The sequence below is a fragment of the Chrysochloris asiatica genome, unplaced genomic scaffold, assembly GCF_000296735.1.
Source record: "Chrysochloris asiatica unplaced genomic scaffold, ChrAsi1.0 scaffold00018, whole genome shotgun sequence".
Taxonomy (NCBI): domain Eukaryota; kingdom Metazoa; phylum Chordata; class Mammalia; order Afrosoricida; family Chrysochloridae; genus Chrysochloris; species Chrysochloris asiatica.
In genome coordinates this window covers 20,716,182-20,729,310 of record NW_006408536.1, presented here as the reverse complement: position 1 = coordinate 20,729,310, position 13,129 = coordinate 20,716,182, and the positions used below count along the sequence as shown (strand labels likewise).

Below are 13,129 nucleotides of genomic sequence, written 5' to 3'. Positions count from 1 at the left end.
AGAAGACCACAAGCAGAATGCGGGACCTTATCCAGAGAAGCAGCTACACCAGAGATGGAGAGAGGGAGCAGCTAAGGACTCTGGACTCATGGAAAGAGAGGAACTGGGTGCTGGTGGCCAGGAGGCAGGTCTTCAGAATGTGCTCTTTGGTTGTTTAAATTATTATATATTCGTGAGTGTTTTTGTGTACATCCCTCCCTCCCCCCAAAAATGAACCAGAGGGAATGGAATAAAATACTGATACAAGGAGACTATAATCATTGCAATGAAATGATGGTGTAAAGCCATTGTTCTCCCATGTAGACTATCACTCAGTTCACAATAAAAACTTAAAAAAAAAAAAAAAAAGGTACTACAAGAGATCCCACCAGTCAGGAGAATCTATACATATTTACATTGTTTTCAAAATGAGATTACTGTTCCTTAGAATATATATATGTGTATGTATCTAGCTAGCTATCTATGTCAGAGAAATTATAAGTGTCCAGTAGAAAAGTAGAATGCTTAGAAGATATAACTGTATTTTTAAACATATTTATCTTCAAATTGCTTATTCTACAACAAGGATGGTTAGAACATGATTTAGATGGTACCCTGAGGTAGATTACAAAAGTTTGTTAACTGTTCAATAAAAGCATGGGTCTCTTAAAAAAAATAGGTTAAAACATTATTTTCAAGATCAAATTTTAAAATAATGAACTAGTTCAAATAATACATGACAAATAAGCAGGTAGGCTCTTTCACTGTTTGCTTACTCTGTTGTTTCTCGGTTGGGAACTTTTCTCATGGCGAAAGCCACCATCGCTCTGAAGAGATATTCTTCATTTGTGTCCCAGACATACTAAAAAAGAAGAAAAATAGAAAATGAAAATGAGAAAATTGAAGGACAAGAATCAAAATGGTCCATTGGGTTTTAATTGGGGCCATAGTGACTTTCTCTTTCTCTCATCCGCTGAGTCTGGTGACCATTCCACCATAATATCCGGGGTAGAGTTTCTTGAACATCCTATAATCCAAGCGCTGTGAGATCTAACGATGTCGTCAGAACCCATAGCCTGTGTAGTCTATCAAGAAATTGGGTATGTGAAAGGAGATGGGGATAGGTCTCTTGTCATGCAATAGTGAATAATTGTTATCAGGACTGATTGTGAGGGTTGGAAATGTAAAGGTGGACATTTTATAGCAGGGAGGGGAGTGATTAACTTTTCAGTCTAGGAGCAGAGGGCCCTGGGACCATCAATGGAGAAGAGCAGAGAGCAAGACGCTACCCAGACAAGCAGTGATGCCTGAGATGGAGACAGAGACGATGACATGGAGAGATGGAGTGGCTGGGACTCTAGACCCAGAGAGGGAGAGGGGCTGTGTGCTGATGACCGGGGGGCAGGCTTGCAGGGTATATATACCCTTTGGTTAGTTGATGATGCATGGAGGGGATTGTAACCATGGCAATAAAACGCTATACGATAGGATGAATTTTGTAAAGCTAATGTTCTCCCATGTAAACTAGCACATAATTCACAATAAAACATTATAAAAAGAGAAAGAAAGTCATTGGGCATGTGTACATCTTCTTACTGGCCATGTATCCTTCTGCCGAATGGACTAACTCCCAGCTTCTCTTCCTTTCTTTGCATCAGAACAAATTTTCTGTTTTCTTCTTAGCTAGAACCTTGGGTGCGTGCACATCATTTACCCATTCATGCTTCATTTTTAGTCAAGTAGCAAAGTCCACCCTTGAGACAAGAAGGGGCTGATGTTCTTAAGGAACAGCCAGGAAGCTCATGGGACAAAAGCAAAACTAGAAGCATGGAGACTTAAGTCAGTTTTCAGATTTGGGGATGGATTTGACCTGATCTTCTTCTGTAAGTATTTTAAATGCTCTTCATTTCCAGCAAGTAAGGTTGTATCATCTGCATATCACATGTTGTTAATGAGTCTTCCTCCAATCCTAGTACCACGTTCTTCTTCATGCAACCAGTTTCTCAGATTATCTGCTCAGTGTAAAGACTGAATAAATATGGTTGCCGGGGTCTGACCTTGACATAGTTGTGTTGTTCACGAGTGTTTGGTTCACGAGGAGGGGAGATCCAGCGGCGATAGAGGTAGCAAAAGAGACACAGAGACGTAAAGAGAGAGACAAAGAGACACTCCGAAACCAGTGTGAATGCTGGACTGGCATCAGGCAGATCCTGCATTGCAAACATCTCAGCCACGAAGGCCGTAATATCCTGCATAGTAAACACCTTAGCTAAACAGGCAGTATGGTTGCAATGCTGGACTGAGCCCCCTGCATGCTGTAACGCACGCCTTGCCAGTCATAATGCACCTGGATTCGTTCTGCACCTTCCTTTTATTTAGGGGAGGTACTTTACACAAAGTTAGGAGGGGCTAAGACAAGGTACAGCTGTCAATCTTACTTTTCCAGACATTCAGGCAACTTTACATCGTTCTCACGACGGCAACTTGGTTTCTCAAGCTTAATTAACATACCTTTTAGCACCTAGCCTCAAATGGAGGGAGGAAAGGGAGGATTGGGAGGATTCCTATTGTGTCGGCTGCCCAGCCCAGGTTCTTCAGGAAAAGAGGCGCCTGGGTGAATAGGCAGCACCTGGAAACACTTTAGGGAGGGCATTCCTATTGTCCTTGGAACAGACCAGGGAGCCACCCAATTTACCTTGAATGAATTCTCTGAGGGAAGAACTTTGCCTGTTTGGAATTTTACAGTCTTGACTTTTAGGAAAATATTACATTTATCTGTGTATATTAAGGGCTTCATGTCTGCAATTAATAAAACATAACTGGACACTAAGATGAAAAATAATTTGTTATTAACTGCCAGGTGGCTAGATCTGTTACACTCGGGCCTATAGGGCCTCGAACCTCTGACCAGGCCTTCACGGTCTGCAACATATGGTGAAAGAATACAGCCCTGGGGCAGAGTATCAGTGACCAGACAACTCAGCTTCCCGAAGGTTCTCTGTGACCCTCAGTCCACAGGCTCCTGGCATGCATCTTCCCCTCTGCAAAGATGCTCAAGAGGAAGGTCAGATTGGCCAGAGGGATGGTGAAGGAGGAGCCCAAGAGGAGATTGCCGAGGTAGTCAGCGAAACCTGCTCCTGCAAAAGTGGAAATGAAGCCAAAAAAGGCAGCAAGGAATGTACAGTCTCTGATGAAGCAGGAGAGAACGAAGACAAGTCGAGTTAATGTTTGTCTACCGTGTTGTATTAAGGAACTCTGGTAGTGTAGTGGTTACAAATCAGGCAGCGAACCATAAGGTCAGCAGTTTGAAACTACCAGCTGTTCTGTGAGAGAAAAATGAGGCTTTCTGCTCCCATAAAGATTTACAGCCTCAGAAACTCTGTACAAGGTCGGAACTGACTCCATGTCACATAACCACTACCACCACCACCATGTTGTATCAGTGAGTCTGTATCTCTCTTCTTGTATAATCCAGAGGAATATTTTTATCAACTATTGTGTAAATGCAACTTTTTTAGTAGCTCTAGAAACACTTTTAAGAAGGATGAAACCCCACTTCATCGCATTTTTGAAGTGTAAATGCTTTTTTTTTAGAGGTGAAATAATTTGCTGGTTGTCTATTTTTTGGTACAACCAGAAAGTAGTGGGATGTTGGCAGATGGGAGATTATGACTATCTTGGGTGTCAACTTAATATTCCATTGAGGTGGGGGAGTTTTTATATCCCATAATACAAAGCATACTTAATGGTAATTGGGAGTCATAATCATACATTTGTAAGACTTGAACATTTAAAATTCTATTTGCTGTTTTTTAGTAAAATTGTTTCACTTGTCTTGCTCTGCCTGTCAGAACTGTGTGCTTTTTGTGACATCTTTGGTCATGGTAGTCCCGTTTTTCTCATCACATTGTTATGTGTTGTGAAAGGTTGAAACTTTGAGTGTGTAATGTGTGTGATACTAAATTGTAAACTAGAAGGACTTCGTGATTATCAACAACTGAAGATACTGGTACTTGAAAAATTTGGTACAAAGAAAATTTGCCTCCAAATTTAAAGTTGGAAAGTCACTGGAATTTAGAAAATAATTGTAACTCCATGGCTCTTAGATGTTTGGTACATACATTAAGAATTGTCTACAAATTGTTCATAATGTCTCTGTACTGACTCCTAAAACAATGAAATACTAATTATGAAAAAAAAGGAACACTGCTCTGGTGCACACCTTTCCTGATTCTAAACCCTTTGTTCTGTTCAAACGACTGCCTCTCTGTCTATGTCCAGGTTCCTCATGAGCACAATCAAGTGTTCTAGACTACCCAGTCTTCACAATGCTATCCATAGCTTGTTATAATGCACGCAGTCAAAGTCCTTTGCATAGTCAATAAAGCACAGGTAAACATCTTTCTGGAATTCTCTGCTTTCAGCCAAGATCCATCTGACTTTAGCAATGATAGTCCTCGTTCCATGTTCTCTTTGGAATCCAGCTTGAATTTCTTGCAGTTCCCTGTCGATATACGGTTGCAGCCATTTTTAAATTATCTTCAACAAAATTTTACTTGCATGTGATATTAATGATATTGCTTGATGATTTCTGCATTACATTGGACCATCTCTCTTTGGAATAGGCACAGATCTCTTCCAATCAGCTGTCCAGGTAGCTGTCTTCCAAATTTCTTGGCATAGATGACTGAGTGCCTCCAGTGCTGCATCAATTTGTTGAAACATTTCAGTTTGTGTCCGATCAATTCCTGAAGCCTTGTTTTTCACCAATACTTTCAGTACAGTTTGGATTTCTCCCTTCAATGCCATCAGTTCTTGATTATATGTTAGCTCTTTAAATGGTTGAACCATTTCTTTTTGTTACAGTAACTCTGTCTATACCTTCCATCTTCTTTTGATGCTTTCTACATCATTCAATATTTTTCCCATGCTGTTGTTGTTACGTGCCGTCAAGTAGGTTCCGGTCCATAGCGACCCTGTATAGGGTTTCTGAGGAGCAGTTAGTGTTTTTGAACTGGCAACCTTGCAGTCCAGCAAATTAACCCACAGCACCACACCAGGACACCATATTTTCCCCATAGACTCCTTCAATATTGCAAGCTGAGGCTTGAATTTTTTCATCAGTTTTTTCAGTTTCAGAAATGCTGGGCATGTTCTATACTTTCGGTTTTCTAACTCCAGGTCTTTGCGCATGTCATTATAATACTTGACTTTGTCTTCTCGAGCTGCCCTTTGAATTTTTCTGTTCAGATTATTTACGTCCTCATTTCTTCCATTTGCTTTTCTGGTCTTTTCTTTCTATCCTGTCTTAATAACCTTTTATCTTCTTTCCCTATGATGTTCTTGGTGTCATTCACAGCTCTTCTGGTTTTCAGTCATTAGTGCCTAATGCATTAAATCTGTTCTTGAGATGGTCTCTAAAATCAAATGTGATATGTTCAAGGTCATATTTTGGTTCTCCTGGGCTTGTTTTAATTTTCTTCAGCTTCAATCTGAATTTTCATATGAGCAATTGATGGTCTGCTCCATAGTCTGACCCTGACCTTGATTTACCTAATGATATTGAACTTTTCCACTGTCTCTTCCCACAGATGGAGTCAGTGTAATTCCTGTCTATTCCATCTGGTGAGGTCCATGTACATAGCTACATTTTATGTTGTTTTCTTCAATGAAGAAGTCATTGGTCTTGCAAAATTCTATCGTTTCTATCACCAAGGCTATATATTCCAACTACTGATCTTTCCTCTTTGTTTCTAACCTTCCCATTCTGATCACCAGTAGTTATTACTACATCTTGATTGAATGATTTATCAATTGCAGACTTAGGAAGTTGGTAGAATTCTTTAATTTCATCATCACTGGCTTTAGTGGTTGGTGCGTACATTTGAATAATAATGGTATTAACTGGTCTTCCTTGTAGGTGTTTGGATATTACCCTATCACAGACAGTGTTGAACTTCAAGATAGATCTCAAATTGCTCTTTTTAATGATGAATGCAACTTCATCCCTCTTCGAATTGTCATTCCCAGCATAGTAAACCGCATGATTGTCAGATTCAAAATGGCCAATACCAATCCATTTTAGCTCACTAATGCTTAGGATCTTGACCTTTATGTGTTTCATTTCATTTTTTGATAACTTCCAGTTTTCCTAAATTCATGCTTGATCCATTCCAAGTTCTGATTATTAATGCATGTTTGCAGCTGTTTCTCCTCATTTTGAGTTGTGCCCCATCAGCAAATGAAGGTCCTAAAAGCTTTATTCAATTTGCGTCATCATGGTCAACTCTGCTTTGATGAGGCAGCTCTTCCCCAGTCCTATCCTGAGTGCCTTCCTACCTGAGGGGCTTGTCTTTCAGCACTATGCCTGAATCTTCTGGGGCTAGTCATACTGTTTTCATCTTCCAGCATCTCCTGTCCATAAGGCTTTCACTGGCTAACCCTTCTCCCTAGTCTTAGTCTGGAAACTCCGCTGAAACCTACCAGGTGCGGTCCTGCTGATATTTACAATCCCAGTGGCATAGCTTCCAGCATCACAGCAACATGCAAGCCACCACGGTAGGACAAACTGACAGATGAGTCTTCCACTCGTTTGTTTCCAGAGATAAGCTTCATGAATAAATGAGCACATGTAGCAATGAGACAATGGGCCACTTAAGGGAAGATAAGGAAAGAGATACTAAAGCTACACATATGCATACTGTATGACTCAACAATTCCACTCCTGAGATAGACCCAAGAAAAGAATATCATAAGGAAAAGACATGAACAAGTATGTTCATAACAGCTGAGACGCCTTCTTTGCGTGTACCTGACACATAATAGGTGCTCAGTAAAAGTCCCAAACCAAACCCACTGCTGTCAAGTCTGTTCTGACTCATAGCAACTCTATAACACAGACGAGAACAGTTGCATAGGATTTCAAAGACTAACTCTTTAGGGAAACAGACTGCCTCATCTTTCTCACTTGGAGTGGTGGTTGGTGAGTTTGGACTTCTGATCTTGTGGTTAACACCCCAACATTTAATCTACTGCATCACCAGGGCTGGTTAGTGACACATATTGCTGATGTTTGTTGTTAAGTGCTGTCGAGTCGGTTCCATCTCATAGCTACCTCATATAGGATTTCCAAGGAGCTGCTGGTGAATTTGAACAGCCAACCTTGTGGTTCAAAATAACCTCACGGTCCAGTGCTTTTTCCCACAGTTCCACACCAGGAATCCAGTGGCATATATTGTTGTTGTTGTGAAGTGCCATCGAGTCGGTTCCGACCCATAGCAACCCTGTATAGGGTTTCTAAGGAGCAGCTGGTGAGCTTGAACCCCCAACCTTAGAGTTCAAATGGCTTTGCAGTCTGGCACATTAACCCACACACAGCGCCACACCAGGACTCCATGGAGTGTATTAGTGGCTGGCGTATATTAGTTGCCTATGTTTACCTATCTGGAGTCCTGGTGTGGCACTGTGTGTTAATGCATCAGATTGCACAGTCATTTGAACTACATGGTCAGTGGTTCAAGCTCACCAGCTGCTCCTTGGAAACCCTATACAGGGTCGCTATGGGTCGGAACCAGTTCGACTGCACACAACAACAACAACATATTTACCAATCACTTCATCACTTTAGATACCTTGGTTCCTCATTTCAATATCATGTGTGCCAAGGACCTATTTCAGTGTCCCAGTTCTCCTTTTTGTACAAACATCTAAGAACACTTAAACCATGGCTGAGTCCACATTTTAGATGAGTAATCAAGTGTAACCTGAGAAAGTTACAAACAGAGCTTATTGGTTTAACTCTAAATTCATGATGCCCCACCCACAAATTGACTGGGAATCCCTTTGATTTCTCCATTAATTCATCATCTCATTTACTTCATAATGACTATTTCAAACATTCTCAGGGTCCCTGAATCCCAAACCTTTTCATCATGTCTCACTTTGACTAGATGCTCTTGCTCCATGATTTATAAATACATCTGAAATCATCAACTGAAACTGCTCCAACCTCCAAACACCAGGATACAATACTTCCTCTGCAGACAACACCTTCTACCCACCTCCTCCCCTGAAGTATTGGATATGATGCTTCTCTTCCTGTCCTTCCACCTTGATTAAGAACACATCCCTCTGGCCATCTCAGGATCTACCTTCTGTGTATTCAACTCCCCACTAGGGCTTGTCCATTTACTACTAAACACACTCGGCTTCCCTCACTAAAGAATCAAAACAAACTGCTTTACTCAGTGCATTCTTCCACATACCGCGGTCTCTCAGCCCTTCTCAACAAAATTCTCAAAGGAGTTGTCCATATCCTGTTTTCACATGTTTACTGTTATGAGCTAAATTCTGTCCGCTCGTACCTGTGAATGTGACCTTCTCTGGAAATATGGTTTCTGCAGATGTAGTTAGTTCAGTCAACATTACATTAGAGTAGAAAACAAAATAAGCCTAGTGCCATCACAAGTCAATTACAACTCATAGTGAACCTACACTTAAATCTTTTCCCCAAAGGGTGACTGATAGGCTTGTCCACAATGCCACTAGGGCTCCTTACATTGGATCAGGATTGGTCCAAATCTAATATGACTGCCACCCTTATAAGAAGAAAGCAACGCAAACAGAAAGGTAGACGCAGAGGGAAGATGGCCATGTGAAAATGAAGGCAGAGATTGGAGCTTTGCTTCCACCAGCCAAGGAACACCTGAGACCACCAGAAACTAGAAGAGGCAAGCTAGGTTATATACTCTGGAAGCTTCAGAGAGAAGCCTCCAAGACGGTGAGAGAATTTCTATCGTTTTAAGCCCCCAGTTTGTGGTACTTTGTTAGGGTTATGGTCATTTAGAGTGCAGTCGATAAGCACTGTAGGATAAGCACTGGATTGTGAACCACAAGGTGGGCTGTTCAAGCCTACCAGTTGCTCCTTGGTAGAAAGGTGAGGCTTTCTACTCCCACAGACATTTACAGTTTCAGAAACCCTATATAGATAAGGTCGCTATGAGTCAGACCGACTCCATGGCACTTAACAACAACAGCCATTGCAACCCACTCCATAATCTGTCTTTTGGTGCCATCACTCTAGATAAATGGATCTTTCTAAAGTCATCAGTGACCTCTATATTGCTTAACCCAATAAGCACTTTCCAATCGTCATCTTGCTTGGCCTCTCAGCAGCATTTGATGGTCTTGAACTCTCCCTTCATCCTGAATCATATTCTTCTCTTTGGTGATACAACATTCTTCTGGGTTTTCTCCTGCCGCTCTGCCTACTCCATTTTCTTTCCAGGACCACCCTCATCTATAAAGGTTTTACGTTTTAAAAAACCTCAAATCTCTATCCTAAACCCTCTCCGCTGGTCACTCTGTACTTCCTTCCTCAGCATTGTCACCTACCCCTAGCTTTTGTACCACATCGATGCAAATGATTCATGAATGTATTATCTCAAGCCAGTTGTGTCCTTTGTCCATGTGCCAATGAAACCTCAAACCCAACATGCCCAACTGAAGTCATGGTCTTCTTCATATCTGGTTCCTGCCTCACACATAGGTTATCAGGCATCTGAATGTGTAAGTACAAAAAGGGCTTTCCCCTTCACATGCTGCATCTCTGATTCTAGAATCCCTTCTTTGCTCTCACTTCTCTCTCTCTCTCTCTCCACTTTACTTCAAATGGCCATTGTCTCTAACTTCTACTACTTCAGTGGCCTCCTAATTGGTCCTTCCACTCTAGTTCTCTGCATTCGACCTCCAGGACTATGGTGGAAGACGCTTCCAAACACTAATTCTATCACGACATCTCTTTGATAAAAAGTCCCAGTTGTCTTAAAGATAATGTCCAACCCACATATTCCTTGGGCCGGATCCTCCTTTCTCTTTAAACTTGTTTCCAGACACCTCAGCCTTCGTTCTGCCCCTCATTCTCATCAAGCTCCCTCATGTGATAAACTTTTTCTCATGCTGGTCTCCCTGACTTCCCTTCTTGTATCATGTCCTAAGCTTCCCCATGAGCTCAAAGCGCACATGTACTTCTACTTCCTGTTGTTTATCCTTGTCAAACTTACACATTTGCATTTGGTTTTGTGGCTATATCATTAACAACTACACATTCCACAAGAGCAGGGACAAGTCAGCTTTTGTCTGCCATTGCATGTTCGGCATGTAGCATGGTGCCTACCCTTAGAGCATTCTGGGATGAGAAACTCTACATGCTGCTAGAGACTGTTACCCCAAAGTTTGGATACAATGCTCTGGAGCACTCCAGATAAACAGAGCTCTGGTGTGGCATGTAGGATAAACACTGGACTGCTAATCAAAAGGTCAGCAGTTCAAATACACCAGCCACTGTTGGAAATCCTATACAGGGTTGCTATGAGTCAGAATCAACTCGAAGGCACACAACAACAACAACCAAATAAAGAAAGAGAAAAGCTCTAACTATTATTAGGAAGTCGACTAACTGAATACCTTGCAGCAAACGGCTGGTTAAATTGGCGTTCAAGTAACCCTTTGTTACAAGCAATTTTTATACTAGTTTTCAACATTGTTAATTAATACAACATGCCAGTGGACTATAATCCTATCATTCTAACTTTCACACTAAAGTACAAGGTGGTCACAGTGTCCCAATAAACACGTCCAATGAGAGAACGTGATTAACTCTTGCAGCACCTGTTTGTCCAGATGGTCACTCCTTATCAGAAAGTATGCAAACAGGGACCAGGCTCAAAGAGGAGCTAGGCAACTATTAACATTCCAATTGAAAATAGTTAAAACATATATCTAAGATATAAGGACAGGTTGGGGATGTTATAAGATGCTTTTAGGCAGTGCTTGATTGTATTTACTTTTAGCTAAGCAAAATAGTTATGCTCTCAAAATGGCTGCACTTATGCTATCAAGAGAAGAGTCTACAGACTGTCTAAGTTCAAACATCCCCTTGACCACTTGCTGACTTGTGATCTTGAGAGAGCCAAGATTTTACTTCATGTGCCTCATTTTCCCCATTCGTCCAATGGGAATGGTCTGCCTGTGCTCCCACGCTCACAGAGTAGTTGTGAGACTAAATGAGCTTCTAGAAGGGTAAATGCTGTAAGTGTTATAATGATTAGTACACACTGAGGAAATAATAAATCTCTGGTGGATTGGTCTGAAGACAGAACACCTCTATGTTTCTTTATTGTGGCTGTTAGGTGCCATCAAGTCGATTTCAATGTAGTAACCCCATGCGACAGAGTAGAACTACCCCATAAGGTTTCCTAGTCTGAAATCTTTACAGGATTTACAGGATTTTTTTTTACAGAAATCTTGTCAGCCATTTCTCCAACCGAGTCATGGGTGGGTTTAAATCACCAATCTTTTGGTTAGCAGCCAAGCACTTTTAAACTTTTCCCCACCAGAGCTTTGTTTCTAACCTGAGGCACCTGAAGTTGATCTTCCATTGAGAAGAACATTCACAGACCACGCTGGGAAACTAAGGGAAGAATTAGACAGTATCATCTTATTAATTCAACTTAATTACTTTACTGGACTCCTGGTGTGGCATCCTGGTGTGGTGCTGCAGGTTAATGTGCTGGACTGCAAAGTTGGTTTGAACCACATGGTTGGCAGTTCAAGCTCACCAGTTGCTCACCCGGAAACCCTATGCAGGATTGCTATGAGTTGGAACCGACTCAATGGCACTTACTAACAACAACAACAGGGTTGTTGGGAGTCAGAATAGATTCAATGGAACACACTTTAAGGAAATATCAGCTGTGAGGGCCTTAGGAATCATTTATTCCAGTTTAGGGTAACTATGCAGAGAGGCTCATTATTAGAGACAACAAAGTGAATTCGTAGACAAGAAAATGAAAAAAGAACTTGCTCTACTTACTGATTTATCTCCCAGAGCTGTTTTGATACTAAGTCTCACTTTAAAAGCATTTTCTCCATCTGTCAGAAAGAAAGACAAAAAAACAATGGACTATCACAATATCAGCTAAAGCGAACACAGTTAATCCTATGATTTAATATACCTGAAATCATCAACACACAGTACTACAATGAAACCCGTCCAAATCTGCCTCAAAGTTTCACTCCAACCATCTTAGATGTTTAAAAATTTTCTTTCCCATCCCATAAAACAGTCACAAGATAAATTTCAAGTTTCAACATGTCATTGACTTTAGAGAGCTAGAGTTCTTTAAGTTAAAATATGTCAATCATTTAGAAAACTCTCATTTGTATGTTTCAAGACAACATACCTGGTTGACAGAGTTGAGTATGAATCGCAGGTACCAGGAAAAAGAGAAGCCAAAACATTCTTTCCCAATAGAAAACACAGGGCAAACGGGGGAAAAAAATCCACCCGCCACTTAGAGCTGCCTTAGCCATTCTGTGACCAGATTAGAACAAAATCTGAGAGAAAGGAGTCCACCGCCACCTAGGAAGGAGGTTTAATGATTAACCCCCACCACTTGGGTTAATCTCCTGTCAGTTATTTACGAAAATCTGTTAGACCATCAGATTATTGGTTCTCCATTCCTAACTCTACCACCAAAAAAGATTCCCTCTGCAGACTCCAAGTGGGAATCGTTCCCACCCACACTGTGTTCTCTGGTGCCAGGGCCGGTGGGCAGCAGTCAGTCCTCTCTGGAGTTTTGCCTGGAGGTAAACTTTACATCTTCTCAGGCCTGAAATTTCTGTCTCATGAATTGGGAATATCGAAATTTGGGAAACAAATACCACTCCTTTTTGTCTCTGGCAAACAAAGGGCACCCTTTCAACAATAGCTCCACCTGGCTCTCACCTCCACAAGTAAACATCTCCATCTCCGGAGAGAGTGCCCCCTTCAAACAAGGGTGTGATTTTGTTCAGCCTGGTGTGACGCTGTAGGATCAGCCCTGGACTGCTAACCACAAGGTCAGCAGTTCAAATCCACCAGCTACTCCTCAGAAACCCTATACAGAGTTGCAATGAGTCAGAAAGGACTTGATGGCACTTACCATCAACAACAAGGTCTAGTAGTTGCTTCAAAATCAGTGACTGGTCTAGAGCAGTGCTGTGCAGTGGAACATTCAGCAGGGGTGACAATGTTCTACACTGTGCTGTCCAGCGTGGGAACCACAAGACACAAGCACTACTGGACACTTGGCGTGCTTGAAGTGCTGAG

The 13,129-nt window shown here is 41.5% G+C and overlaps 1 protein-coding gene across 1 annotated transcript in view; it reads right to left on the bottom strand.

The window, feature by feature from the left end:
* The window catches only part of TMEM27 (transmembrane protein 27), a 48,957-nt gene extending 36,606 nt beyond the window's left edge, over positions 1–12,351 (bottom strand). Inside the window, exons 1-3 of the mRNA XM_006835689.1 lie at positions 12,222–12,351; positions 11,852–11,910; positions 756–841 (exon numbers count right to left, since the gene is read on the bottom strand). Of these exons, the coding sequence (XP_006835752.1) occupies positions 756–841; positions 11,852–11,910; positions 12,222–12,351 (275 nt within the window). The remainder of the gene's footprint in view (positions 1–755; positions 842–11,851; positions 11,911–12,221) is intronic.
* Positions 12,352–13,129: the final 778 nt, after the last annotated feature.